Below are 27,995 nucleotides of genomic sequence, written 5' to 3'. Positions count from 1 at the left end.
GCCCGGAGGCCGCCACAAACACTTGGCCACTGATGCAGTCCAGGCAAAGGTCAGAAAGTACTTTCAATTAGACATTTAGTAATGAGGTATCAAAATGTTTAGGAAGGTAAAACAATACCCAGGGGTTCCATACTTTGTGAAAGCTCTTCATTTTGTCCTGCGACCTAGCCACCATGGTTTCCTGTACAAAATACCACATCATTTTCTGTTTTACCTGCACTACTGTGGGTGTACCTGACCACTATGCCCAAGCTAGGGTCTGTTTTGCTGCAGTAAATACTTAGGAGTTTGAACTGGTGTCTGGTGCAATTTTGAGGACACAAAAGTAGGAGCGCCTCAAAGGGGTCTCTACAAATATCCCTATTGAGAAGTATAATCTGGTAGACCCTTATCCAAAAGATCTTTATCCAAGGACATTGCAACCAGATGTGGAACATGGTGCCAACAGCACCACAGTCATGGAAGCAGAGAGCAAAAGCATATACCAGCAGAGAAGGAGTTTGTAATTGGCGCATCCCAAATTTGTTTCCATTGCGTCTACTACTTCCCACATCTATTTATACCCAAATCTCTTCCCCATTACTGTTGCCCCTTCATACCATCCCTAAACATTAATGTACCTCTTTTTCATATCAACCTGCCCAATTTATGCAGTCCTCTTCATATTATTCCTCATCATATGTCTACTATGTCTTACTACTCCTGTCTTTATATCGCCCCTTCCCATTAGTACTCCTCTCTTTACATCTCACCCAACCCTTTCTACAACCCTCTTTATACCATTTCTCCCTAAACCTGTTTTCCTCTTTCTAGCATCCTCATTTATTACTGCATCCCTCTTCATATCATTCCTACCCACTACTACTCCCATGCTTGTACCCCCCACCTAATTACTACACCACACGTCATACTATTCCTCCCCATTACTACTCCCATCTTCATACCTCTATTCCCAGTTACTACACCCCTCTAGACCATCCCTTCTCACTACTTCTCCCCTCATATTATCTCTCCTGATTAATCCGCATTACTGCTGCTCCCAGATGTAGCCAACAGTGGGTCTCTGTGTAGAAATGACTTGCCCCTCCCCCAAGTGGGGATGCTACTGGGGATCCTGTTGGTTGAGGAGGGTCTGGGGCCCTCATGCAGCAGCACGCTTTGCAACCTTCCCATGTTTGTCTCTGCTTCCCAATGTTACACCCTTCTTGGTATTATCCTGCCCCATTATTGCAACCCTCCTTACACCACCACTATTGCAATCCTCTTCATATCATCCCTACCTATTACTGCACCCTTCTTTATACCATCTCTCTACATTACTGCTGTCCACTTCATACCAACCCTCCCAATTACTAAATTCATCTTCATACTATTTCCCCCTAATTACTGTGTTATTCTTCATTCCATCCCTATTACTGCACCCCTCTTTTCTCTACTCTTTCCCATTACTGCAGTTTCTTCTTACTACCCTTTGCTGGTCCTGCACCATTCTTCATAAGAGTTTTCCCCTATTGCAGCCATCTTCTTACTACCCTTTCTCATGACATCACCTCTCTTCTTACTGCACCCTTCTTTATCCCCTTTACTGCACCCCCTGTTCATCCTATAGATTGTAAGCTCTTTGGGGCGTCTCTCCTCCTCCTGTGTCACTGTCTGTATTCGTCTGTCATTTCCACCCCCTATTTAATGTACAGTGCTCTGTAATATGTTGGTGCTATATAAATTCTGTTTATTATTATTAATAAGAATAATAAGAATAATAATAATATTAATAATAATACCACCACCCTGCTTTTTAGTACCCATTCCCATTGTTGCGTTTCTTTGCACACTAGCCCGCCCTTCTCTCTCCCAGTCACGTGTATGAGTACAAAGTGCTGCTATGCCACGCCCCATCGTGCAATTCGCGCGCTTCTGGCATCCTCCTCTACCAAACTCTTCGTCTACGCCTACCGTCGCTGCATGACGTCATCTGTACGAGCCGGTCTTGTGAAGTCATACTGCGCGACGCGGGAGAGATGGAGCACCGGCTGGCGAGGGAAGCCGAGGATTCATTGTGTGATCACCGTTCCCAGGCAGAGGAGAAAGAAGAGGAGGTATGCCTCGCGGGGGCAGGGAGCAAGGTGTATAGCTGGATTGAGGGGGCCCAAGGCCGGGGTAATGAGGTCCGCCCCCCTCTCCAGTAGTGCCTGGTACAGGCAGGCAGCATGGAGTGTGTGCTGTACACGCAGCTCCCCTTACCCGCTGTGGGGCAATACAGAACACATGTAGCCCCCCCTCCCCCAATACCTGCACAGCTACATTCCCCAGTATGGCTTAACACCCAGGAAAATACAGCGCCTGCTGGGACTTGTAGTTGAGAGGCCCAACCATTCTTCTGGCCTTTGAGTTACAGTGAGTCTGGAAGGCCCATACTGGCCCACCAAGCCTTTCACATTCCACCACCTCCTCCTTCATGCTGGTTGCTGCAGTGCTCCCCCATATAGCTGGTATGGGACCGGCTCTGTATGTGGCCTGGCATGCTGAGACTTTTAGTTCTCAACAAGAAAATGCAACATGAAAGTTTTACTCCCAAAATGTTGTTAGAGGTGAGAACCTTTGGTGAGCGATGGATTGTGATGTGTCCAATCAGCTGGTCTGTACAACATAATGCCATAAGATAAAAGTTAACAACCCATAACAGAATAGTGAGAGTCTTCCTAATGAAGACACAAATAACTTGACAGAGGATTCACCCCCATTCCCAAAAAAAGTTGGGTAAAAAAATGTTAATTACCCCATGTATTATAATTCAATATGGGGTTTGGGTTTTAGAAATGAAGTTGCTTGACAGATGTAGGAAATGTAAAAACAGCAAAATATGTTTTATATTTTTCATGTCACATGGATTCCTGACATTGTTGGGGGGGGGGTGTATCCAGTCTGGATCAGGGCCATAATAAGCAGTTGTCAGACTGCGTTATTCATTATATAGATATTTAAGAATGAGAATCAGAGAGCTGGGACTGCCAGCTATTTATTGCAAGTGTAATCCTTAAATGATCTCTGGGTACCTGCTGTGTTTTCTGACTGCTAAGACCCTTTTTTATTTTGTTGTATCATCCTGCTGCTGATCTCCTGTGGCCAATTGCTGCTTACATTTAAAAAAAAAATTGACTCAAACTTTTTTTTTTTTACCATACCTGGGATGTTTTATCAAAATTATAATGTTAAACTTATCCACCTTGCATCAAAAAAATTATTGTATATACATACAGAGGGGGAAATAATATCGTAGACGTTAACTTTTTTTCTAGTAAATTTATTTCTAATGAGGCTATTGATATGAAATGCATACCAGATGTCAGTAACAACCCAAGTAATTCACACATACAAGTAAATCCAAATAAATATTCCATAAACTAAGCTTTGTTTAATAAAGTGGAATGGCACAGCAAATAAGTATTGAACACATACAGGAAAGGAGGTGCAAAAAGGTATGGAAAGCCAAGAAACCTGCAGAAATCTGTCAGTAATTAGAAAGCAATCCTGCCCCATATCAGTTCAAAGTATTATCAATTGGTTTAGTCCTAACTGATGGCCTATAAAAAAGTTTCTCATTACCAAGGTATTAGATGAGAAGAATCTCATGATGGGTAAAAGCAAAGACCTTGGCCCCATTAGAAATAAATTTTACTGGGAGAAACGTTAATTCCCTCCCTCCTTCAAGGGCAGGTTCTTGACCTGTCCAGGGCTCCAAAGAATTGGGTGCTTCTGACTGTCATCTAGTGCTAAGACGAGGACATCTAGTGGTGAAATATATTTCTGGGGACAGTTGTGGGTTGAAGTTGAATATTGCAGCACATTATACCCTACTTATATACCCTAGCAACAATTTTAATTGCTAAAGCTTCATCTATCATTGATTTTTTAGCTGGGTGGGAAGATGCTTTATCCAGGTGGTCAAAAATTTGGCAGGGCAACACAAAAAATTAGTGCTTGCATTTGTTGCCAAAAGAATCCTGTAACCCCTATAGTTTTGCCAGCTTTCTGCTGCCCATCCATCTCCTATACTATGTTCCAACTTTCTAAAACCTGCCCCCTTTATGCCTAATTTTTCCTTCATCTGTGTATTATGCCTGAACTGTCCTGTGCTCCTGTATTGTGGCCCAAATTTTCAGGAACCACCCAGAAACAGTTGGGTAACTACTGAAAATGTTGATGGTGTGCCTGCCTAGAAGGGGGGAGCACTGAATTATCAGTTGTTTTAACCTAAATGCTGAACAAGGCAGGTTTTCACTGAATTCCACACATCTTTTAAAAAATGATTTTTTTTTTCGCTTTGCTTTTGCCTGATGTGGCTGTTTAACTCAAAGTTTGGCTACCTGTCGGTGGCCTCAGCTGTAGTACCCAATCCTCCCAACAGCACCAGTATAGGTTACCTTTTACTGGCACAGCTTTGCAAATTGAGCTGCTACCTGTACCAGGAGTGGACACTGAGCTTCAATAACACAACAAAGTACTACAAAGTGTCACACGTTCAGTGCTCTGACACTGTAGATGCCAGCTTTCCTATTATTATTAAACAGGATTTATATAGTGCCAACATATTACGCAGCGCTGTACATTAAAAAGGGGTTGCAAATGACAGACGAATACAGATAGTGACATAGGAAGAGAGGACCCTGCCCTGAAGAGCTTACAATCTAGTAGGTGGGGGAATTGGCACACAATAGGATGGGAGATATGTAGTGGTGGGAAGTAGTGAGGGTTTCAAAAGACAGAAGAAGATGGGTAGGCAAGTTTAAAAAAATGAGTTCTCTTTTAAATGAGCAGAATACAGGAGCAAGCCGAACATGAGGGAGAAGACTATTCCAGAGAGTTGGGGCAGCTCTAGAAAAGTCTTTGAGCCGTGCGTGTGATGAGGTTATGAGTGAGGAAGTCATTAGTAGGGCATTGGAGGAGCAGAGAGAGCAGCTAGGGGTGTATTGTTTTACCAAGTCAGAAATGTAGAGCTGCGTACACACGTTAGATTTTTCTCGCCCGATAATCGACATCGGCCAGATATCAGGCGAGAATCTGGCGTGTGTACAGCCGGCGTCCGGATCCACGAACGATGAACGACAAGCGATCCTAATGCAAGGGAAGGGGGAGAGCGCGCAGCAGGGTGCCGCTCCGTCGTTCTCCCCCTCCCATCTCCATAGAGCAGAACAGTGCTGTATGTACAGCACTCGTTCATGCATCGTGTAGTCCTTTGTCGTTGGAAAGGATCGTGAAAGATCCTTTCCAACGACAAGAATTGCACGTGTGGCAAGAACTGTGGAGGGATTTGAAGGCAAAGCATAGGAGCTTGAATTTGATTCTAAGGTGAAATGGAAACTAGTGAAGAGAAATACAAATAGAGGCAGCAGAAGAGGAGTGGTGGGTCTGGCTGCAGCATTCATAATAGATTGTAAAGGAGAGAGTCAGCTTAGTGGAATACCAAGGAGGAGGATGTTCCAGTAGTCTAGACGACAGATAAGAGCGTGTACAAGGAGTTTGGTGGTCTCTAGGGAGAGGTAGGGGCGGATTTTGGAGATGTTGCGTAGGTGAAAGTGACAGGACCTGGAAATGTTCTGAATATGGGGGGTAAATGAGAGGGCCGAGTCAAAGGTGACACCAAAACAACGTGCCTGAGGGGAGGGCCAAATAACGGTGTTGTTAACAGTTAGATATATGTCAGGGGGGATTTGGAAATTGAGGGGGGATGATGATGAGTTCTGTTTTATCCAGGTTAAGTTTCAGGAATCGGTCAGACATCCATGATGATATGGCTGACAGGAAGCATGAGACCTTATCCAGGACTGAGGGAGACAGGTCAGGGGTGGACAGATAAATTTGAGTGTCATCAGCATACGGATGGTACTGTAAGCCAAAGGAGGATATGAGACTACCGAGAGAGGAGGTGTACAGAGAAAAGAGGACCGGTCCAAGGACTGAGCCTTGGGGAACACCAACAGGGAGGAGAGTGGGTGAGGAGGAAAAAGAAACTTGAAAGGAGCGGTCAGACAGATAGGAAGCAAACCAAGAGAGAGCAGTGTCACTGATACCAATGGAGTGCATGATTTGTTTTAGAAGGGGATGATCAACAGTGTCAAAAGCAGAGGAAAGATCAAGGAGAAGGAGCAGGGAAAAGTTGCCTTGAGACTTAGCTCTGATGAGGTCATTGGCCATTTCAGTGGAATGGGCAGCTCGGAAGCCGGACTAGAGAGGGTCAAGGAGAGAGTTGGTGCTCAGGTCAGTGAGTCTATTGTAGACAAGGTGTTCAAGAAGTTTAGAAACATATGAGAGAGGGAGATATGACCGTAGCTAGAAGGTATGGAGAAGTCTAGTGAGGGTTTTTTCAGGATAGGGAGAATTATGGCATGTTTGGAAGTGGTGGGGTAGATACCAGTAGAAAAGGAGGTTGAATAGTTTGGTTAGGGCGGGGGCCAGGGTGGCGGAATGGGCACCGAGTAGATCAGAGGGAATTGGATAAAGCAGACAGGTAGTGGATGAAGATGATGAGAGAAGAGAGGAGACTTCATCCACTGTAACAGGGCTGAGGGAGGCCAGTGATCATTTCCTGGTGGAAAGGGTGGCTATGGTTGGAGTGGCCCGGTGAGCAGCGACATCATGTCTGAGTTTGACAATTTTATCTCTAAAGTAGGTGGCAATTTCTTGGGCAGTGAAGGTTGTTGTGGGGGAGCAGGTGTGGGGTTTAGGAGGGAGTCCATTTTTGAGAAGAGGCTGCGTAGGTTGGAAGCTTGTAAATGACAGTAGAGAAATAATTTTGTTTGGTGACAGTGAGCTCTGTGTTAAAGCTTTGTAGCTTGGCATTGTAGCCCATGAAGTCGGTGCTGAGACCAGATTTTCTCTGCTTGTGCTCAGCTGCACAAACAGACTTTTGTAGCTGTTTGGTGTGATTGTTGTGCCAGGGACAGGGGTTAGCAGGATGGGGGTAGTGGAAGGTGGCAGGGGCAACATTATCCAGAGCCAGAGAAAGTATGGTTGAACTGAGTGGCAGCTTTATCCGGAGATGTGATTTTAGAGCGGGTGGGGGTTCGCGACGCAAGGCAGTTTGATAATAGGTTGTGGTCAAAGTTACGGATATCTCTGCCATTGACCAAGTCTGGGATGTGGCAAAGGGGAGCTAGAATTAGATAGGTTGAAGGTGATAAGGTTGTGATCAGAAAGGGGAAATGGCAAGTTGTCAAGAAGCGTGAGGTTGCAGAGTTTGAAATATATCAGGTCAGTGTGTCCGGCTATGTGTGTGGGGCCGTTGATGTGCTATGTGAGTCCAAATGAGGAGGTAATGGAGAGCAGTTTGGCTGAGGATGGATGGTGGGGCTCATCCACTGCAACATAAAAGTCACTGAGGATGAGAGTGGGCAGGTCATGGGAAAGAAGGTGTGGGAGCCAGGATGCAAAGTTATACAAAAGGTATGATAATGGGCCAGGTGGGTGGTAGACAACAGCAGCAATGAGGGATAAGGGGCTGAAAAAACGGACAGTGAACTTCAAAAGGTGAAAATGAGAGGGTGGGGTAAAAAGACTCTGTATGTACAGTTAGGTGACAGAATGAGACTCACACCACCACCTATTCTGTTGCCAGGTTTTGGGGGTATGTGTAAAACGCAGGCCTCCAAAGGAGAGAGCAGAGTCAGAGGAGGAAAGCAAAGTTTCAGTGAGAGCCAGAAAGTTTAAAGATTTAGAGAGAAGGTTGTGTATAGAGGTTAGTTTATTGCCAACAGATTTGGCATTCCAGACTGCCAGAGAAAGGGGGTAAGAACCTATGGGGATGGGGTTAGAAGAAGGAAGTATCTTGCTGAAAGTGTAGGGAAGAGAGAGGCTGTGGGGGGGACCAGGGTTGGGTTAGATGTTACCAGAGAAACAATGAGTTATCAAACTAGGGAGGAGGGATTAGAGCCAGCAAGGAGAGCCAGGGTAAATAATACATTTTACCAGATAATTGAGAACCGTATGAGTACAATAAACAACGTGGCAAACAGTCCATGGGAGCCAGTCCTGTGATGTAGGTGTAGTTATTATAGGCTTGTTGAGTTCCAGGAGTGGGGTATGGTGAGTCAGTCACAAAGATGGCTTGGTGAAACAGCAACTTTGTTGTCCGTTCCAGGATTTAGTGATGTGGTCTCTTTAAATATACTGATTAGATTTTTTTTGTTGTAATATATCTTACCGTTTGGCAGAAAGTCAAATGACATCCTTACAAGAAATGAACGGTGACATAGTTACAGAAGGGCACTAAGATAGACTGTTAGACAATTCTAATCTCTTCCCAAAGCAGTGTCTTTGTTTTGCCTGCGGCTGCATTGGAGAATTTTCCCATCATTTCTGTGCTCACCAGATCAGGGAGCCCAAATCTTTGCAATTGGCAAATAAAGCACTCGGGACAAGACCTGGCATGGGCTCTAACCCCTTTCCCGTTTCCAAAACAAAAGTCTAGAGTTGTGCTTTACATTCTTGGGTTACCATTGATCTGCTCCTTTTTTGGTATGCACCACATACCAGGATTTTTCAGTTTTTATTCAGAGCCCAGTCAGTGACATCTGTTTGGGCTGACTGGTGAGGAGCATGATCATGTGATCACCATGACAGCTATTCATGGTGATTGTGTTTCTTTTATTTGGAAGTACCAGTCACTGTGTATCATTACCTCTATCTCAAAACTCTGTGCTTCTCAGAGAGCGGGGGTAACCATACCTTTACAGTGTGAAAAATGAAAAACCTAACAAAAAATGTAGAGTTAGATGGCGCCACCATCTTCTGCCTTCTCTTCTGTCTTTCTCCGTCACCAGAACTTGCACAAAATATTGTCGGGCTCCTTAGGACCTGGTGAATCCATGAAAAATTTCTGAAGATAACTAACCTTGAGTTGCAGATGGGCATCTTTACCTGTTCATGATAAGTATGTGTGTACACCCAGAGTGTGGAAAATCCTGGCGTGAACAGCGGTCTACATTCACACATGGCTGAGGACTCTTTCTGCTCCTCAGGGGGCCCTGGACCCAGTGCCTGGAAGTTCTAGTGAAGGCAGCTATGTTCTGCTGGGGATAGGGGCACTGGAATACTGTAGTGTGACACATAACCAACATCCGATTCCTTAAGGTAAATCTCTAGCTCTAACTTTATTTTTCCAGGGGAGTCTTACAAGTTATGGATTCCTAAAGTGGAACTAAAAATAAAAACTTACTTACCTTTAATTCTGCAGATCCCTCGATAGCTCTGGTCCTTCGCAAAATCCGGTCCCGCGTCATCCTGGAATTCCTCTTCATCCTGGTGTGGAGGAAGCTCCGGGCGCTGCCATCTTCTGTCTACACTTCTGTCTTTTCTTTACTTCACCTGACCCTGCAATGCTCAGGTGTGAGATCAGATCACGTAGCCGCTGTGAAGGGCAAAAAGAAAGCCAGTCTCGCTGTGCATGTACACACTAGATCAGCAATTGCCAACCGGTGGTCCACTTTGGCTGGTGCACCCCCGAGCAGGGTCAGGAGAAGGACCCCAGGATCTCCAATGTCATTTCGCTATCCACCGCTGGATATCCCTAAAGGATGAAGCAGCGAAATGTCATGTATTATAGGGGGGAAACAGTGGGGTGCAGATAGCTTGTGTCGTCTATCCCCCTCCCCATAGAACAGTGCTGTGTGTACATATTCATTCATCTGTCACTGCCAGTGAAGTTTACCATCTCTATGTGCCTTTTGGTGTATTTTTATTTAAGATTATACTTATAAACTGTGGTTGTATTATCTGTATACAGAAGTAATGTGATTGAAATGTATTTACTCCCTCCATACCTTTGTTCCAAGCATCAGTTATGTTCATTTAATTTCCTCCTGCTCATTAAGATTGTTTGTGCCTCGATGACCTCAACTTCATATTGAAAACATTGACACCCCCCCCCCCCCCCCTAACTTATTTACACCCTAAAGCTTTACTCCAACCTATTATTCTTTCACTGTTCAGCCATTTCTTTACTGTGCAGAAGTCACTTTTATTCGTTTTTTTTTGCCACACTCCCCATTCCGCAGCCAAAAGCATCGTTTCTGGTCTGATGGACTATTATGGACTATGAGTATCATCAAGCCTTTTCCTCCTGACCCACACCGTTCATAGCCCTCCTATTTTCTCTGGGGGTTCCTTTGAAAAGTCACTTTTTTTTTGTTCCTTTCAGGATCATGTTTGCATGTTGCATGTATTGCCCATAACTATGCCCCCCACTACAGTGCCATGTTGAAATCTTCCCACATGTGCCAGAGATAATTTATATTCTAGGACACAGAATTTGCAGAATAATTTTGTTCTTGGGATTATCTAGATCTATGTAGTTCTTCTTGTAGTCCACATATAAAATGAACCTGTCACTGGACTATGGACATGTAGTAAAGTGTTTACAAAATGTTTAGTGAGCTTTAATCAAGCCCTCCCTGACCCTGGGCCTACAGGAGATTTTATTGTCCCAGCTCCTTCCCCCTCCTTACATAACCTTTTCTGTGGTTGCAGAGAAGGAGGGGTGAGGATGGATCGGTGGCACTTTGGTGTCATCTGTGTATAAGTCGGAGCTGTTCACATCATACCCAAGATGGCGGTAACCTTGGGGATTTTGGATGTGCTATGGAAGGTTGTTATGGCTTGTTTATAAGTAAGAAATAAACATTGTGGTGTTCCAAGTGAAAGGGAATAATTTTTCTTAGCAGTGTGTTTTGCCTCGAGACAAGTTCTCATTTTTAAAGAATTAATGTTAGTTTTTGCTAGTCTAATGATGTCTACAATAATTCTCTTACAATTGTGTAAAACTTCAGTTTGTTTTTGCCTCGCCTTCTAACGGATTGCGTATCTGTTTTATGTCAGGGATGTGTTGGAAGCCAGCGGCCATTTTGGCTTTGTTTTGGGTAGTGGGTGCTGTGATCACGTGGTTTTACTTGGCTTTCCTCTGCTTGTGTCTCCTGTGCACGTGACTTGCAGCTGTCGGATTAGACTCTGCGGGGGCTTGTCTTCAGCCCTGCGGATTATCCACCCTGGTTGTATAATAATGGCTCTCGGCTCTACTGTGATCGTTTCCGGGGGGGAGGGGCCTGCCTTACCCTTTGCTGGGGAAAGTAAAGATTCTATAAAGCAAGTGTGTGTGTGTTGTGTGGGGGGGAAAGATGATCCGTCTGCGACATGGTTACCATGTGTTATAGTACAAGTCCCAACACGTTTAATGGCGACTATACAATAATGTAAAGTTTTTCAGCTGGTAGTTTTTTTTCTTTGCCTTATAATGTGCTGTGCGTGCACCTGTCATGTCAGATGTTTCCTGGCAGTCGGCCCGTCCATGTTTGTCTAGAAACATTGCGGTCCATTTTGGAACGCAGCGCCATTTTACCCTCCGCTCTCAGTAGCTGCCTGGTCACGTGATTTGATCTGCACTGCCCTGCCTCTGACACCTGGACACGTGGTCTGTAGCTGTCAGAGCAGACGCGGCTGAGGAGTGGGAGCGTCCCTGTCGCCGATTGGGCTGAACTTCGCCCGCCCCTGCTGTATATTAATGAGGCCGGGCGCGCTGCGCTGTTCTCTGTCGCTTTCCGGGCGGCCGCCATCTTGTTTTTGTGTTAGGCCGGAGCCGGGTGTGGGAAATCGGGAAGTAATGCGGGACCAGCCCCGGGGAGATTAGTAAGTGCTCGGTTTTGGGTGTGCCATGCCGGTTAGCGGGCGTTTCCAAGATGTCTCTTGAGGACGGGCTGGGTCATCCTATGATCGGTGACAGCCTGAGTCATCAGCACAGCCCGGGTGTCATCTGTGGTGTGTAGAGTCAGCGGGTGCTCGGTCCTGTACAGGACTGCATTGTGGGGTCATAGATATTCAATGAATATCTGAATGTTGTGTGTGCCCGGTATGTGATTGGGGAAGATCAGCCTGGGCTGGATAATGATAAACTTTCATGAGTCGGATTTCTTATTCTGTATGGGGGGGGGTATAATTCGTATGGGGGTGATGTACACAGGCCAGCTAGTAATACATTCAGGGGGTGCCTTCAATCAGTGTATGGGAAGAATTCAGTGTCCTGGATTGTGATCGGATGGATGATTGTATCCTTGCTTCAAATCTGTCAGATAATCTGCATGGAGACAGCTGATGTTATTGCAGTGCCACCTCTGAATAATGCATTGATCGGCGCAGTTGCTAAGGGCAACGCTGCGTCTCTCCCATTCTGCTGATGTGACATTTATTATGTGGTGCCACGATGGGAGTAAAAGTTTACACAGATTAGTGTGTTTGGGGGGAATAGTTCCTGATGCTTACATTCACACACTGTACTCTGTGCCCTGGGGGGCATCCCCAGCCTCCACCCTGCTTTGTAACCCTTCCTCCATTTGTTATTACCTTGTGTACAAGCCCCGGCCTGACAATCAGCCACCAGTGTAGACTGATTTTGTAGTGCAATGTATTTTTAATCTGTGTAAAAGTGGTTTTAATCCCTTTAAATATCAGATTCCTGTCCTGGGCGTCAGTGGTACCAGGCTGACCCCACCCCAATTTAGATTACCACTTCCTGGTATGGATTAACCCCTGCAGGGCCGCCCAGTAGGCTGGAGGTCATGGCTGGTGTTGTATAGCCGGGACGGGGAATTCCAGATTGTAGCAGATGGTGCGTGTCGTGTAACCGCCTTTCTCATAGGAAGGTGTAAGAAATTGAAGTCCCACCTGTGCTCTGCCAGTTGGCCATCTTACATTGGGCTGAGTCACCATTCCCGAGTCTTAGCTCATCAGTCAGCAAACTTTCATGTTGTCTGACTATAGAGAATGCCATGGGCCATGAATAAACCACGAGGAATCCCCTCTGGTTATAATTCAATGCATTAGGTAGCTGACATCCTTGCATATTCTGTCACAAATATTACCGCTGCCTATAGTACGAGAAAACATCTTCCTTCTATCCCAAGAAATTTGTGGCAGCTGCCATTGCTGACCTCTTCATATGAGAAGGTTTCCTGGCTGTCATGATCAGTCCCAACCTGCAGCAAGGGTAGAGGTGATGGATTCTGACACTTTCACTTTTGTGACCTGAATGGAATGGGACATGATGTGTATTTACTTTGTATTTTTGTGGGAAGTTTGGATGGTTGGAAATAGCAGAATGGCAGCCTCCAAGTCTGTCATGACAACAAGTTTTTAAATCCTTATGTGCGTTCACAGGAGTGGGTCATATGTTTGATTTTTGTTTTTTAAGACGTGTTTTAATATTTAAAAGTAATGGTAGCAAATCTAAGCATTGTGCATCCAGGGAAAAGAAACAGGTTTGTTTTAATATCCCCACAGTATATGCTCACTTTTCTGCCAATCTCTATGTCGGTCATGAGTATCTTGTACTTTTGCATACTAGATAGCATGTAATTTGGTACTTGTGACAGTTTTTGGTGATTAGCCCAACACAGCACTATAGTGAAACCTTTTTCCTTTTAGTTTTGGAATTATCAGCGATCCCAAAATAAGGATGAATGATGTCACTGGTAGGCGTAAGGGATCTTTCAATGTAGAACAAATGAGATGTCTGTTAGGTCCTTTGTCCTTTAGGTGTCAAGGAACTACAAGTTCCAACATTTCCATGATTCGATTTTTATTCTTAGTAAGAAATTACACTTGTCATCTTGTACCTATATTTAGTTGCTGGCTTCTGATTGCACTGTTGCCTTACATGGTCTTTTTCATTTTCTCCAATTTAGAAGTTCAGCTCACCGCTGTCCAAGAAACGACGTGTGGCTGCATCTGAAACAGACTCGAGTACGAGTTTGAGTACAAGTTCAAGTAGTTCCTCCACTGTGTATGTGAGCACTGTAGCGGAACTGTCAGCCAACGTAAGTACTCAATAAATGACCTTATGTACGTTTTAAAAAGGAATTTGGAAGAACAGTCCCAGAGCTGGAACAATTTGTTTTGTCTAGTTTATTGAATTTATATAAATATAGTAATGTTTTGCCTTTCTTGTAGGGTATGGCTCGAAACAGCAGTGAAGCCGAGATTGATGAGGGTCTCTATTCCCGTCAGCTGTAAGTATTCTAGTTACCTCACTCCAGATAAAACCTTTTTCTGTTTTTGTTAAAGTAGGGGAAGGGTTTTTACCTCTTTTTGCAACTTATTGATTTCTCTTTAGTTCTTTATTCCAGTCGTGTAGATTCACTGCTTGTCCCAGGTGGCATTTTACCCTTTTTTCTGTTTTACAGATAATTGCCTTCAGAAATGGGTACAGCTTGTGTTTTGGCAGCAATCTTTATGGGTTGTTCCCTACTTGTTTGTGATTAATTTTGAGTTGTTTCCGCTTCTAAGCAGCTGACATGAACATTTTAGAAAAAAAAAGTACTCAGTTCTCATGAGGGCAACATGGAGGCTAAACAAGGGGATACATTGTACCCTTTTCCAAATGCTAATGTTGAACTTTGGGCAAAAAAGTTTTTATACTAAATCTTAGCTTAATCTACATATAAAAATACACAGACACGTTGTCACAGTGATGTCATTACTCGGTGATGATAATTTTGCACGATTATTGGCTTTCAGAACAACACAGAATAATTTTAAGCCAATTGAAGTACTTTAAAGCACATGTTACTTGTACTGGGTAGAATCTTTTTAAGTAGGTGGGTGTTTTGTTGGCATTATGGTTTATTACACATACAGAGATGTCAACTAGCTGGTGTATAATTTGTGCAGTTCTTTTCTTTATTTTATTATCCATTTTGGTTGTGTTTTTCAGCTATGTCTTGGGCCATGAGGCAATGAAGCAAATGCAGAATTCCAATGTTCTCATCTCAGGTTTGGGTGGCCTCGGCGTGGAGATAGCCAAGAACATTATACTGGGAGGAGTAAAGTCAGTAACCATCCATGACCAGGCAAACACAGCTTGGAAGGATCTTTCTTCTCAGGTATTTAGCATTGTGAAATCTCTGCTAATTATATATATATATATATATATATATATATATATATATATATATATATATATATATATATATATATATATATATATATATATATATAATGGATTTAGGTGACGTTTGTAACTGTAATTATGTTTAACAGTTCTATCTCCGGGAAGGAGACATCGGTAAAAACAGAGCAGAGATTTGTCTTCCAAGTCTGGTTGAGCTGAACCGTTATGTGTCTGTATCTGCCTCCAGCAAGCCATTGAGTGAGGACTTCCTTTCTAACTTTCAGGTAAAAATAATGTTCAGTAGGTGATCTCAAAATTGCTAATTTGCACATTTGCCCTTTGTCGCCTACTGAGAAATCATCAATGACTGACCTTATTTCTTTAAACACATATTTCTTTTTTGCGTATTAAGTAAACCTCTTGTTTATCAAAGAGCAATTTTTTATTAAAGGTTTTAGGGTATTATGGAAGACTTGTGATAAGTCTCATTTTGTATGTGGACACTTTGGTGGCATTGGTGTCCCTCTGATATGCAAAAGGAAAGTTGCATGAGAAATTTATAATAAATGCTGTGATATAGTAGGCATTAACTGTATTTCATAAACCAAGCAGTCATCCCTGTGTTTTATTAATTACTCCTTCTATCCATTTGTAGTTGGTGATCCTCACAGACTCTGCTTTGGAGGAGCAGCTTCGAGTGGGCGACTTCTGCCACAGTCATGGCATTAAGTTCATTGTTGCCGACACCCGTGGCCTCTTTGCGTGAGTGGAAGTTGTTTTTAAATTAACTTACACTACATACTTGAACCTCGCTTTGTGTATATTCCACATAGAGAAAATTTAACATGGAACCACTGGGATAAATGTGTGGAGTTCTGACTCGTTGAGCTGTGTATGTAATTTAGGATTTAGTCATTTAGCTTCCTTAATGAGCTTCTTAAGCAAAGCAGTCAAGCTTAGCTGAGAACCCCAATACGTTCCAAAAACTGGTAGCAGATATCTATAGTAGTATTTTTTTCATGCAGGTTTTTGTATTATACCTTAAATTGTAAGTGCCTGGATGAATGAAGTCCTTTGTACATGCCTAGTAGTTACATTGTCCTGGCCAATTAAATTTGTATAGACTCTTGAACCAAAAAGAAAACTGGGACAAAAGCAAGACCTGAATGTCGCACCATTGGAGAAAGGTTCTTTAGAAAGAAGTGTGCTGTAGTAGACCGATGCTCTGTGCATATTTATATTATAGCAATTGCTTTTGTGAGAAATAAAATTCCTTATGCTTTGACGTTAATGTTAAGTGCTGTCAGAGCATGCAATATTTTTCCCCCCTCATATCAAGTGTGTCAGGATGCTTTTCCCTCTTTTAGTTTAAGTTGTAGTTTTAAACCACAAATGTGTTCTAAATCAAGGAGTTAAAAGCTGGTCCCAGCTACTTTCATTAATTTCTTTTACTTTGTTCCTGAGAAATTTTCTTTTGTTCGCCCTTTACAGGCAGCTCTTTTGTGACTTTGGAAATGAATTTGTTGTGCTGGATCCTAATGGAGAGCAACCACTGAGCGCTATGATTTCAATGATAACAAAGGTATTCTTAAATTCTGTCTCATTCTCTGTAGTGCAGCTTCTCAGAGTTATCACCAATAGCTAATAATAAAACTATAGCTTGTAGTGAGGTTAAACTGCTTTCCAAAACAATTTGATTTTAGTTTACGCCTACTGGAGTTATCGCCATAAAAACATAGCTGGTGTTTAATTTCCTACTTGCACTTTCTCTTTGTCAAGCCCACCCTCCACTGGCTCAGTTAACATATTAATCTATTGGTATTTCTTTTCAGGATAACTCCGGAGTGGTCACCTGCCTGGATGAGGCTCGTCATGGCTTTGAAAGTGGCGACTTTGTTACCTTCACTGAAATACAAGGCATGACAGAGTTAAACGGCTGCGAGCCTGTGGAGATCAAAGTGCTAGGTAAGTCAACTTTCTTTGCTATAACCTAAAGTACCTGGATTTTTTTTTAATTGGAAGAAAATGTTAAAGCAAGCTTTTCTCTTTCTTTTACCTGCATTTAGAAGGAACAGGGGTTGTCAAAAGGATGCATTTCTTCTGCTAGTTAGCTATCTGCAACAAGTTGGTATTCCTATCCATCAGAGTCTTACGAGCTTTAGAATGGCTTTGGTCTAGGAAAATGGGATCCAAGGCTACAGAAATTTTTTTTCAATAACTTCTCCCAAACTTTATAAACTAGTTTACTGGTATGGACTGCCACATCCCACAATAAATTAAAGATATGTAACAAGAACATATGTTCCATATTTTCCCCCAAAGCTGATTGTGTTGTTTAAAAGCTGTATCTGAATATGGAGTAATATGGAATCATTTTTTTTTTTTTTTTTTTTTTTGTTTGTAGGACCTTACACATTCAGCATCTGCGACACAACCGGGTTCTCAGACTATGTCCGTGGGGGAATCGTCAGCCAGGTCAAAATGCCGAAAAAAATTAGTTTTGTAAGTTACATTCCACGCACAGCCTAAGAGCCCTTCTCTTCACACAGGCTCTTCTTTGACTTTTGTGCTTCCAACTTTTAACAGAAATCCTTGCGGGAGTCTCTCCAGGATCCAGAGTTTCTTATCACTGACTTTGCCAAGTTTGAACGCCCGTCACAATTGCACCTAGGCTTTCAGGGCCTTCATGCCTTCCAGAAGAAGTATGGCCGACTTCCTAAGCCTCGTAATGAAGTGAGTGCCAATACCAAATGCAATGAAGCTTTAACACTAAAAGCATCAACCTTTTTTCTAATTATAACTTTTTTTGTGGTCCTTCCCAGGCTGATGCAAATGAAGTCTTGGCTATTACCAAAGACATTAATGAGCACTTAAATGGATCTGCAAAGCAGGAAGAGCTGAAAGAGGATCTGCTGAAAGAATTAGCCTTCCAGGCCTTTGGAAACCTCGCCCCTGTGAATGCTTTTGTTGGAGGCCTTGCTGCACAGGAAGCCATGAAGGTGATTGACATATTTTTGTGACTTTTATGTTTTGTTTTGGTATCAATGAGCTGCTGGCTTTAACTTTTTTGTTTTGTTTTTGTCCTTAGGCACTTTCAGGGAAGTTCATGCCGGTTATGCAGTGGTTGTATTATGATGCATTAGAGTGTTTGCCAGAGGAAAACAAGGATGCCATATTGACAGAAGAAAACTGCAGCCCTGTAAGTTTTATCCTGCTGCAAAGATTAGGGATTCCTAGTCAATAAACCTCTTTATACTGGTCAGCACAATGTTTTTTTTCTAAAAACATGTAGTTATGTTATTTGGCTTCCCCCCTAAATTGACCTAGGACTGTATTAAACATTAACATAGGACTATGATGGGGACATTACATTGTGAGCCTCTTTGAGGGACAGCTAGTGACAAAAGTATAGACTTTGTAAAGCACTGCCTATTATGTCGGCACTATGTAAATACTGTGTAATAATAATCAATTCAATCTAACTGGTCAGCTTTGTTATACTTTCCAACAGAAAAACCGTCGCTATGATGGACAGATAGCTGTGTTTGGGTCTGAGCTGCAGGAGAAGCTGGAAAAGCAAAAGTATTTCTTGGTGAGTTAGATCCTATTTTTATTGGTAAAGTTTAGTGTCATCAGGCTGTAAATTATCTTGACGGTTTTGTATTTTGTGAATTAAAATACATCTATTGCCAAACATTGGTTGAGCTTAGATTAGAGATCAAAATCTCTTTAAAGCTGTTTTGTATTTCTGAAACAAGAAGAGGGTAACCTGAAGAGGGTCAGCTGAGGCTGAGAGATAATATTCTCAAGGAAATTCGCTTTCAAATAGTTTTCACAGGATTGATTATTTTAGATTTCAAAATATCTTCCAATTTTTTTTGTTTACATTTCTTTGTCTTGTGCAGGTTGGTGCTGGTGCCATTGGCTGTGAGTTGCTGAAGAACTTTGCTATGATTGGTTTGGGGGCTGGAGATGGTGGAGAGATCACAGTCACAGACATGGACACTATAGAAAAGTCCAACTTGAACAGACAGTTCCTCTTCAGAACATGGGATGTTACGGTGAGTGACAAAACATGGACTGGTTTATCTTGTCAGCTGCTAGCATTTGGTTTTTGTTTTCATGCCGTCTGACAAACATTTGCTAAAAATAACAAACTGTTCTTACATTTTTTACAAATAAAGGGCTAGTATGTCCTACAGATAGTGATGGATGTATCTGCTGCTTCATCTCTCCTAACAGAAAATGAAATCTGAAACTGCAGCACAGGCAGTCAAACAAATGAATCCTGACTTGCATGTTACGGCACACCAAAATCGTGTGGGACCAGACACCGAAAAAATTTATGATGATGATTTCTTTGAAGCACTTGATGGTGTGGCCAATGCACTTGATAATGTGGATGCCAGTGAGTGCCTTTATCTTATCTTATTTTTTTCCCCACGATTGCGGTCACAAACCTAACCATATTGAAGTCATAGTTGAGATTATGGATCATGATGTAACTCTCATCCCTGGTCACTTTTACAACCCCCCCCCCACTTCCACTTTTCAGATCTTTCTCTCCATATAGCTAAATTACTGTTGCTTTTTTGATGGCAGAAATGTAAGGTACCTGTATATGCTGGTGTTTTATTTCAGTTGTGTGTCTACATGCATAGTAACACTTAGCAGTATTCTTTATGTAGATTTTGTCTTTGGTGGCTTGTACCTGGTTTGAACCTCACAACCTAAATTACTTTTACATAGAATTAATACAAATTGTCACATAGACTCTTGAATGATGTATTAAATATTGATAATTTTCTCCAAAGGTTAATGGGGGGACAGTTTGTCATGTCCCTAGTAGACACTAGGCAAAATAGTGTGTGCTCTCCAATTTGTCAGATATACTGCTTTGAATTTTTTTTTTTTTTTGGAATATACGATTTATGGTGAAATATAGATTTGGTTTGGAGAGTTTCTACATTGCTCCTGAAAGCATCTTACAAGGCCCCACTAAAGCCTGAAATATACTCAGTAAGCACTGCTGTCTATTTGTGCCAAACTAGCTTTGTAGGGTCATTGTGGGTGTACACTTCTAATGAGTGATGAGGACCCTCCCTGGATGCCCTGTCTGCTGTAACCTTCATCTTTAGTTCCTTTGGTGGTGGCTAAATTCCCTATCAGTTAAAACAGGTTGGGGGGAGCTGTGTAAAAATATATATAACTGAAGCCTCAACGTCTATTAGGAGGAGTTATTCTAAGAACACTGAAGTTTTTTTTTTTTAATGAAACTTTATAGATTTATACATTGGTGTGTGTGTGTACTTTTTAACCTTATTGTTGATGCACTGGACTGAACCAGAAAATCTTTTACATCTTCTTGTGATTTAAATAGGGATGTACATGGATCGTCGCTGTGTATACTACCGCAAACCTCTACTGGAGTCTGGAACATTGGGAACAAAAGGGAATGTCCAAGTTGTCATACCTTTTGTCACAGAATCCTATAGCTCAAGTCAGGACCCACCAGAGAAGTCTATACCTATCTGTACACTGAAGAACTTCCCTAATGCTATCGAGCACACATTACAGGTAAGTTGACAATTTATGCTAGAAAGCTAGGAAAAATTATAGATGGTGAATACTCTTCTTTGAATAACAAAACACTGCACTTTAAAATGGAACTATAGTGATCAGGTAGGGTTTTTTTTGTAGAAAGAGACAGGCATTGGTACTTCTGAATTAAGTATTCTTACCTGCCCCATTACTACATGGAACTGTCAAAATCCCTGAGCTATGCATGGGCAACTCAGTGTTTGTTGTCCGGATATCGGGCAATCTACTGATGTTGCCTTGCTGCTGGGGAATTAATTCGTCCTGGTCTAGATGATCACAACTGGAAAGAGAAGTAAGAAGATGGTGGCACTCTGCATAGGAATGAAGACAGGTGAGTATACAGAAGTTTTAGTTCTGATTAAAAAAATAAAGAAAAATAAGCTAATTGTTTTATGGGGTAAAGCTCATAAGAGTTTGGTATGTACGTTGTATAGGGAAAATGTATATAAAATTCTTATGCATTGGTACTATACCCCACACGGGCTTCACTGCATATCTCCGTCTTGCAGTAATAGTTGCTGGAGGTGTGATTCTCAAGTAGGCACCCTGTTTTATTTTTTGGAACTTTTCTAAGATAGTGCCTTACTGGAGTGGGGTGAATGCTCACTAAAATACTGAAAACCTCCATTAGTTTAGATCTGGTGACCCATTTGCTTAATGTCCCCATTACCGAACTTTCTAATCCGTGGAAAGGTTTTTTTGACGCATATTCTTACGACAGCCAGATGCCTCATCTCGGTGTATTGGAAATCGCCCACTCTGCCCTTTGTTGCGGTATTGAGGACACGAGTAGGGGATATTCGGCTGATGGAACATCTATCTGCTAGGCTCAATAAGAACCTGGAGACATTTGAGGAAATGTGGGCCCCATGGGATCAAGCAACAGCTATAGGAATTATATAGTTGCTAGTTCATCTGAACCTTGAATATGGATGGCTGGACTAGTTGTTTCCCTAGTGAGATCTTGGACTTCTTCCTGTTCTCATTTTTTCTTTTACGTTTTTCCTATTGTTTAATATGTTTTATTTGTTTACTTATTGTTTTTTTTTATTTTGAATGTATACTTGTATATGTGAAAATCTTGAATACAAATTTACATTTAAATGTAACATATTATATTTGCTATATTAGATATGTTTAACTTGTTAGAAATCATTTTCAAAGTCAATCTTCAACCCATTGTAGATTTGTAAAAATATTGTATTACTTTTAATATGGCAAGCTTAAAACTTTTTGTACAGTTGTTTCATTTCATAATTCATTATTTTCAGTGGGCTCGGGATGAGTTTGAAGGTCTCTTCAAGCAACCTGGAGACAATGTCAATCAATATTTAACGTAAGTCAAAAATTACATATTGGCATTACCTACCTGTGATAGGCTTCCAAAAGCTAGAGTGTAACAAGACGTCACTTGGTATTTATCCATATATAGTAGTATATTAGGTTGTCTTCACCAGTGGTTAGTTCTAAAAGAAAAGGTAAATTCTTAGAGCATAATCTTTTAGTTTAACTTAAAAGTAATAATTTTGAAATTGAACTTTTCAAATTCACAAACTCATTGTGTAGCTGGGCTTGGCTTGTTTGTCAGTAGCTGAGCCCTTACAATATGTAGGTAGAAAACAATTTTAACACCGCCCTACCTCCCTGTAGACACATGGATTCTGTAATGCAGTGATTAGTTCTGGTAAACGGGTCCTGCTGGGTTCTAAGCCTTACCAGTTCTATTTAAAACAAAAAAAAAAAATTTTCTCCTAGAAATAAAGTGATAACAGAAATTCATATTCGATAGATTGCTGAAAATAAACTTTTGTGCTTTAGGAAGATGCCTCTAATAAATCAGAATGTATAATGGGTTTGCCCCCTTTCTCTCACAGTAAAGAATAGTAATAACTCTTGCTTTCTTGACTTTTTCAGAGACCCAAAATTCATGGAAAGGACATTGAAGCTTCCAGGTTCTCAACCCCTCGAAGTGATTGAGGCCGTTTACAAAAGCCTAGTCACAGACCGGCCTAAAAACTGGACAGACTGTGTTTCCTGGGCATTTAACCATTGGCACACTCAGTACTCCAATAATATCCGTCAGCTGCTTCATAATTTTCCCCCTGACCAGGTGGGTGGCTTCCCTAATTCAAATTCAAATTAAAATAATATTTAATTAAAATATATGCCTAATGTATTCTCAGAGGCCATTTAACACTGTGCAGTTAGCTTTAGGATATATTTAACTGCTCTGTTTCATTTTCATGGATCATTGCTTAGCTGTGGATCAGTGCTTAGCTGTGATGTGATAACAACCAAATATTAACCATGTCTGGATTTCTGTGCCAAAAGCAGTACACTTTTTTTTTGTTTTATTATTTCAAACTCCTAAGTAATCGTGTAAAAAAAAATTATACCTTTAATTATAAAAATAAATAAACACAAAAATAAGCTTAACCACCTAGCCGGTATGCCCGACCTTCATACGGGCAAAAAAAAAATGGCTAGGATGGTTAACCCCGTAATTTTGTCACATCCTTACCTCCATGGCTGTGCACATCCAGCGGGACCATGGAGGTAAGGATTCCAGCGTCGTTTTCCCATTCCAGCGTCGTCCTCCGTCCATCGTCGTCCGTCGATCTCCATTTTTCTAAAACACCTCCCTAGTGTGGTAAATTTTAAAACAGAGTCCAATAGGGTGGGTAACCCACCCATAGAATAGGGTGGGTAAATGGCTGACTTAATTTCACCCACAGAACACTGAAAGTTGTAAAGTGACAAGCTTTTTCAGCAAAGCTATTACCTTTAAAAAAAAAAAAAAAAAAAAAACATGAAAAGGATTTAAGACTTTCAGGTACTGGGTAGAATCCTTTTTTCCATTTTTTTTAATTGCTTCCTTTAGGAATAAAGAATTAATAAAAAAAATATTTATTTTTTCTTTTAGCTAACCTCATCTGGTGCTCCTTTCTGGTCCGGCCCAAAAAGATGTCCCCATCCTTTAATCTTCAGTGGAAACAATGTAAGTCATTCCTTGTGATCTAACATAGCTGTGTCAGATTTTCTAAAGAACTTTAATAACTCACATTTCTTTTTCTGTTATCCTCAGACTTTGCACTTGGATTATATCATGGCAGCTGCTAACCTCTTTGCAGAGACATACGGTATCACCAGGTCAAAGGACAGGGCTGCCGTGCTGGAAATTCTAAAAACTGTCAAAGCAGCAGAGTTTACACCCAAATCGGGGATCAAAATCCATGTGTCGGACCAAGAGATGCAAAATGCAAATGCCTCCCTAGGTATGACACTTTCAGGTCATGTAGCTGTAATTCTCTATAATAGAGGAATGTAAACGGACACAATGATACATTAAAAGGATTGCAACAGCCTAAAAATAAATTATTACTCTGTAAAATCACAGTGCAACAGCTATATTGTTGGATAAAATCTAGAGACTAAGAACCGGAAATCGTTTAATTGGCTTTCTAGCCCTGAATATATTGGGCGTTGCTGAACGGTACTGAGTTTAGAGAGCCTTGTCTAATCCTGATTATTTAGCAGCTCAGTGGTACTGTCTGGCAAACTCCTTTCTGTCCATAACTTGTTTTGTCTCTGCTAATTATCTCATACTTTTTGTTATATCCGGCCAATCCATTTAATTTGTATCAGTTTAATTCCTGGGTGTATCTAAATGGGATTATACAATCAGTTTGTATAGCATATGGTCAGGTTTAAAAATGTTTTATATTGGTTGCATTTCAGCCCACTACTACTATACGGGCTAAAGTAGTTTAGTAACTGTACTATTGTATATTGTAACTATATACTATTTGTTTTGTCAGATGATAGCCGTCTAGAGGAGCTGAAAAATGGGCTACCCCTGCCAGAAAATCTGTCTGGGTTCAAAATGTTTCCCATTGATTTTGAAAAGGTAAACACACCATCTTGCATGCAGCTATCCTATAATCCTGTAAAGTGCCAAATGTTCATAGGTGATCTCATCTGTTACAGGATGATGACACCAACTTCCACATGGACTTCATTGTAGCTGCTTCCAATCTGCGGGCAGAGAACTATGACATCCCACCTGCAGATCGTCACAAGGTAAGTGTATTAGGATGGTCACCTTCCCCATAACGTGTGGAAGCAAAATCTAATTCTCTAGTCTACAGTGTTCAAACTTTTACACATCTACTAGATTACTAGATTGTAAACTCTTCTGAGCAGGGTACTCTCCTCCTCCTGTGTCACTGTATTTGTCTGTCATTTGCTTGCAACCCCTATTTAATGTACAGCACTGCGTAATATGTTGGCGCTATATAAATCCTGTTTAATAATAATTTTGTGACGTAACGCCTAACTTTCAAATAGTGTATGTATATTGTCCACACTGAGGGCGAGAGGACCCTTTTTTTTAATCATGAAAATGTAGCTTTGGTAACATTGTATTCCAGTTTATTTGTTGTACAGTTAATAGTGGTAAACTATAGTTAGAGGGCATCATGTGCGAGAAATGAAATAACTGGGTACTGTGGCATGTTTTCATTTGGCTCTATCTTACTGTTTTCAGAGCAAATTGATAGCAGGAAAGATCATTCCAGCCATAGCCACAACCACAGCTGCGGTAGTAGGTCTGGTGTGTCTGGAGCTCTACAAGATCATACAGGGACACAAGAAGTTGGAATCCTTTAAGAATGGCTTCATGAACCTGGCTTTGCCTTTCTTTGGCTTCTCCGAGCCAATCGCTGCTCCCAAGCACAAGGTGAGCCATCTCACGTTATTTACAGATTTAGTGTATTTTTTTCATTACCCTCACCTATTGAATAAATTCATGTAGGATATAGTAAATCCTGCTGTTTTAGGATCACAGTTTGATGACTCTAATCACCAGTTGTGAGTTTATGTATTGAGCTGTTGTGTTGTAATCCTTGTTAGTAATAGCACATAGCGTAGCATTCATGAATGTGTATAGTTACATGAATCAACTTTTGCTTTTTGACAACTGTTTATGGCTTAATTAATAGTTGATTTGCATACTGCTGTATAAGAGCATACAGAGATGTATATTAAAACTAGTGTTTTGAGTGATGAGACAATGATTTTTCCTGTAAGATGGCATCACTGGGGAGTTCTTTTCCCCACCCTGATCTTAGCCGATCTTTGTGAGTGGCAAATCTGGGACAGAACGTTGTCCTATCACACTCATCTAAAGGATAATGCAGAAAACTTTATCATAGATGGTAGTGGTACAAAATCCTGCTTGGCTTTGTCCTAAATAACTTTTTATATTGTTTATTCTCTTCTAGCCTTTGCTGTAATTGCCTTCACTGTTACGTTTGTTTTTTTTTTTTTTTTTTTGTTTTTTTTTATCTTTTTTTTATCTTTCAGTACTATGAGCATGAGTGGACCCTGTGGGACAGGTTTGAGGTGAAGGGCGTCCAGGACAATGGGGAGGAAATGACACTGAAGCAGTTCCTGGATTATTTCAAGGTGAGTACTTTCCCTGAGTGTTACATCCTTGATGTCTGGGGATCTAATATACAAGTTAAATGACATCACTTATAGTGGAACACACTGGAAATAAAAAAAATTTTGTATCTGCCTATGGAAGCTTAGTCATGAATCTTACTCAAGTTTTTTTATTTTTTCTTGTCCACTAACAAAACATAGCACTATTTACTCTTTTGGCCTGTTTGCTGTTGTTTTAAGCTGCCGAATGGCTGCGCAAAATTGTCTGATTCATTGTATACAATGCTAGTTTATGATGATTTAAATAATTACAAGGTCTTTGATCCATCTGCAGGATAAACACAAGCTTGAAATAACCATGTTGTCCCAGGGGGTCTCTATGCTCTATTCATTCTTCATGCAAGCTGCCAAGCTAAAAGAGCGTCTCAAGCTACCGTACGTATCTCACCATTTCCTAAGTAATGCACCCCAATAGACCACCCATATTTACCAGGAGGCTACCCTGGTGCCTTGCTTAATGCAGTGCATTTAGACAAAGCAGCTCAGTTTCAAAATGTTTTTGTGCACTCTTTCCCACCCCCCATATTTTTATATATATTTGTATATATTGAATTTAAGTATCTAAAAGGGGCCTTCTTATTATTCTTCCTGCCTAATAACTTATTTGTTTTGCTTTCAGGATGACTGAAATTGTGACAAAAGTGTCAAAGAAGAAGATTGGGAAACATGTTAAAGCACTGGTGTTTGAACTGTGCTGTAACGATGATCTTGGAGAGGATGTGGAGGTCCCTTATGTGCGTTACACTATTCGCTGAACACAGAAGACTGGTTGTATTGCATACGTCAGGGGATTTATGGCAGCATGCAGAAAGGGAACACTACTTCTGTACTCCTAGTAGTGCCCTTTTCAGGTTTGGTCTGCTTCCCCTTGACGTATTCAAATTTATTGGCCCAAAAAGCGCCAGCCTGCAACACATTCTGTTCCATGTTTTTGTCTCGTTTCATTAACTTGTTTTGTTAGCTGTTTAGTGCACATGTTTGCTAAGTGTTTCTAAACCCAAGACTTTTATTTTTAGATAGAGTCAGAAAGTTAGAATACCTGTCAAGCTTTTTATTGCTGTCTGGGTCCCTGCTGGGAAGATCAGCCCTCTCTATTTGTCCTGGGGTCTATTGTCACTACAACATATTGTGGTGAGAAATCTAAAAATGGAGGAGTCCTAATTTTGGAAGGGTTTCTCACTTCCTGTTGTGTCTCCAATGGAAATCTTCCTAATAAAATCCAGACAAAAAAAACTTTCATACTCTATTAAAAACAAGTTTTGAATTTAGATATACTTTATTCCTTCATACCTGCTCCCTGCTGGCGGAAGGGTTAGTGACTGGAGCTTGTCCACGCAGAGTTTTGTGCAGTTGCATGGGGGAGCGTCCTTGTCTTGCCCACACATTTACCCAGAGTGTGCCAGTGATCTGAGGGCCTTATCTTGTAGAAATGTTTCTTTATACTGTGAGTTCTAAAAATAAATAAAAAAAAAGTGTAAAGCTCAACTGTTGCTTCTGGAGTCTATATATTGTCTGGTCCACCTTGCTTAAGTCACACTGATAGAACTGCAGATTGATAGTCTGTAGACTGTAATAACGTACCTGTAAAATATGTTGGTAGGATGCCAAAATCATTTGCCATATTATATTTTGGCATGATTGGCTCCAGTTTATTTCAGTGATTACAGCTCCATATTTTCTCTTGCTGCTCTACAGACGCAAATGCCATCTTCATTGAGTCATCTCTAGTTACCGGTGTGTCTATTTCATAATAGGATGACAAATAATACAACCATAGTTGCACTGTCCTGGCAATTAACACCTCTCTTCCTCCTCTTATGTTTGATGAGAATGTTAATTGCATATGTGCATAAGGGCATGTTTTTTTGTTTTTTTTCAGGCTTTTGTAACTGTTTTTAAAGGCCTGAAATCACTTACAAAGTCTTGTAAAAATAGTTTAAAAGAAAATAAATGGGACTGT

At 41.2% G+C, this 27,995-nt stretch overlaps 1 protein-coding gene across 4 annotated transcripts; it reads left to right on the top strand.

The window, feature by feature from the left end:
- Nucleotides 1-1,959: 1,959 nt before the first annotated feature.
- On the top strand, nucleotides 1,960-27,520 carry UBA1 (ubiquitin like modifier activating enzyme 1). 4 transcript variants are annotated; one of them, XM_072431709.1, is made up of 26 exons: nucleotides 1,960-2,096; nucleotides 13,725-13,856; nucleotides 13,990-14,048; nucleotides 14,753-14,921; nucleotides 15,079-15,213; nucleotides 15,585-15,691; nucleotides 16,421-16,511; nucleotides 16,762-16,894; nucleotides 17,334-17,431; nucleotides 17,516-17,662; nucleotides 17,752-17,928; nucleotides 18,018-18,128; nucleotides 18,441-18,521; nucleotides 18,835-18,990; nucleotides 19,172-19,337; nucleotides 20,310-20,506; nucleotides 21,802-21,866; nucleotides 22,445-22,640; nucleotides 23,454-23,528; nucleotides 23,616-23,805; nucleotides 24,349-24,437; nucleotides 24,518-24,610; nucleotides 25,077-25,268; nucleotides 25,895-25,996; nucleotides 26,310-26,410; nucleotides 26,655-27,520. In XM_072431709.1, the coding sequence occupies exons 1-26, from the start codon at nucleotides 2,019-2,021 to the stop codon at nucleotides 26,788-26,790; spliced, it is 3,276 nt and encodes a 1,091-aa protein (XP_072287810.1). In that variant the 5' UTR covers nucleotides 1,960-2,018; the 3' UTR covers nucleotides 26,791-27,520. The 4 variants fall into 4 exon arrangements, with proteins under 4 accessions (XP_072287810.1, XP_072287813.1, XP_072287812.1 ...); XM_072431712.1 differs by lacking the exon at nucleotides 1,960-2,096 and adding an exon at nucleotides 11,526-11,673; XM_072431711.1 differs by lacking the exon at nucleotides 1,960-2,096 and adding an exon at nucleotides 12,631-12,649.
- Nucleotides 27,521-27,995: the final 475 nt, after the last annotated feature.

Source organism: Pyxicephalus adspersus, chromosome Z (assembly GCF_032062135.1).
Source record: "Pyxicephalus adspersus chromosome Z, UCB_Pads_2.0, whole genome shotgun sequence".
Lineage (NCBI taxonomy): Eukaryota > Metazoa > Chordata > Amphibia > Anura > Pyxicephalidae > Pyxicephalus > Pyxicephalus adspersus.
Note: the sequence above shows the minus strand (reverse complement) of the source record. Positions and strands in the feature narration are given on the sequence as shown.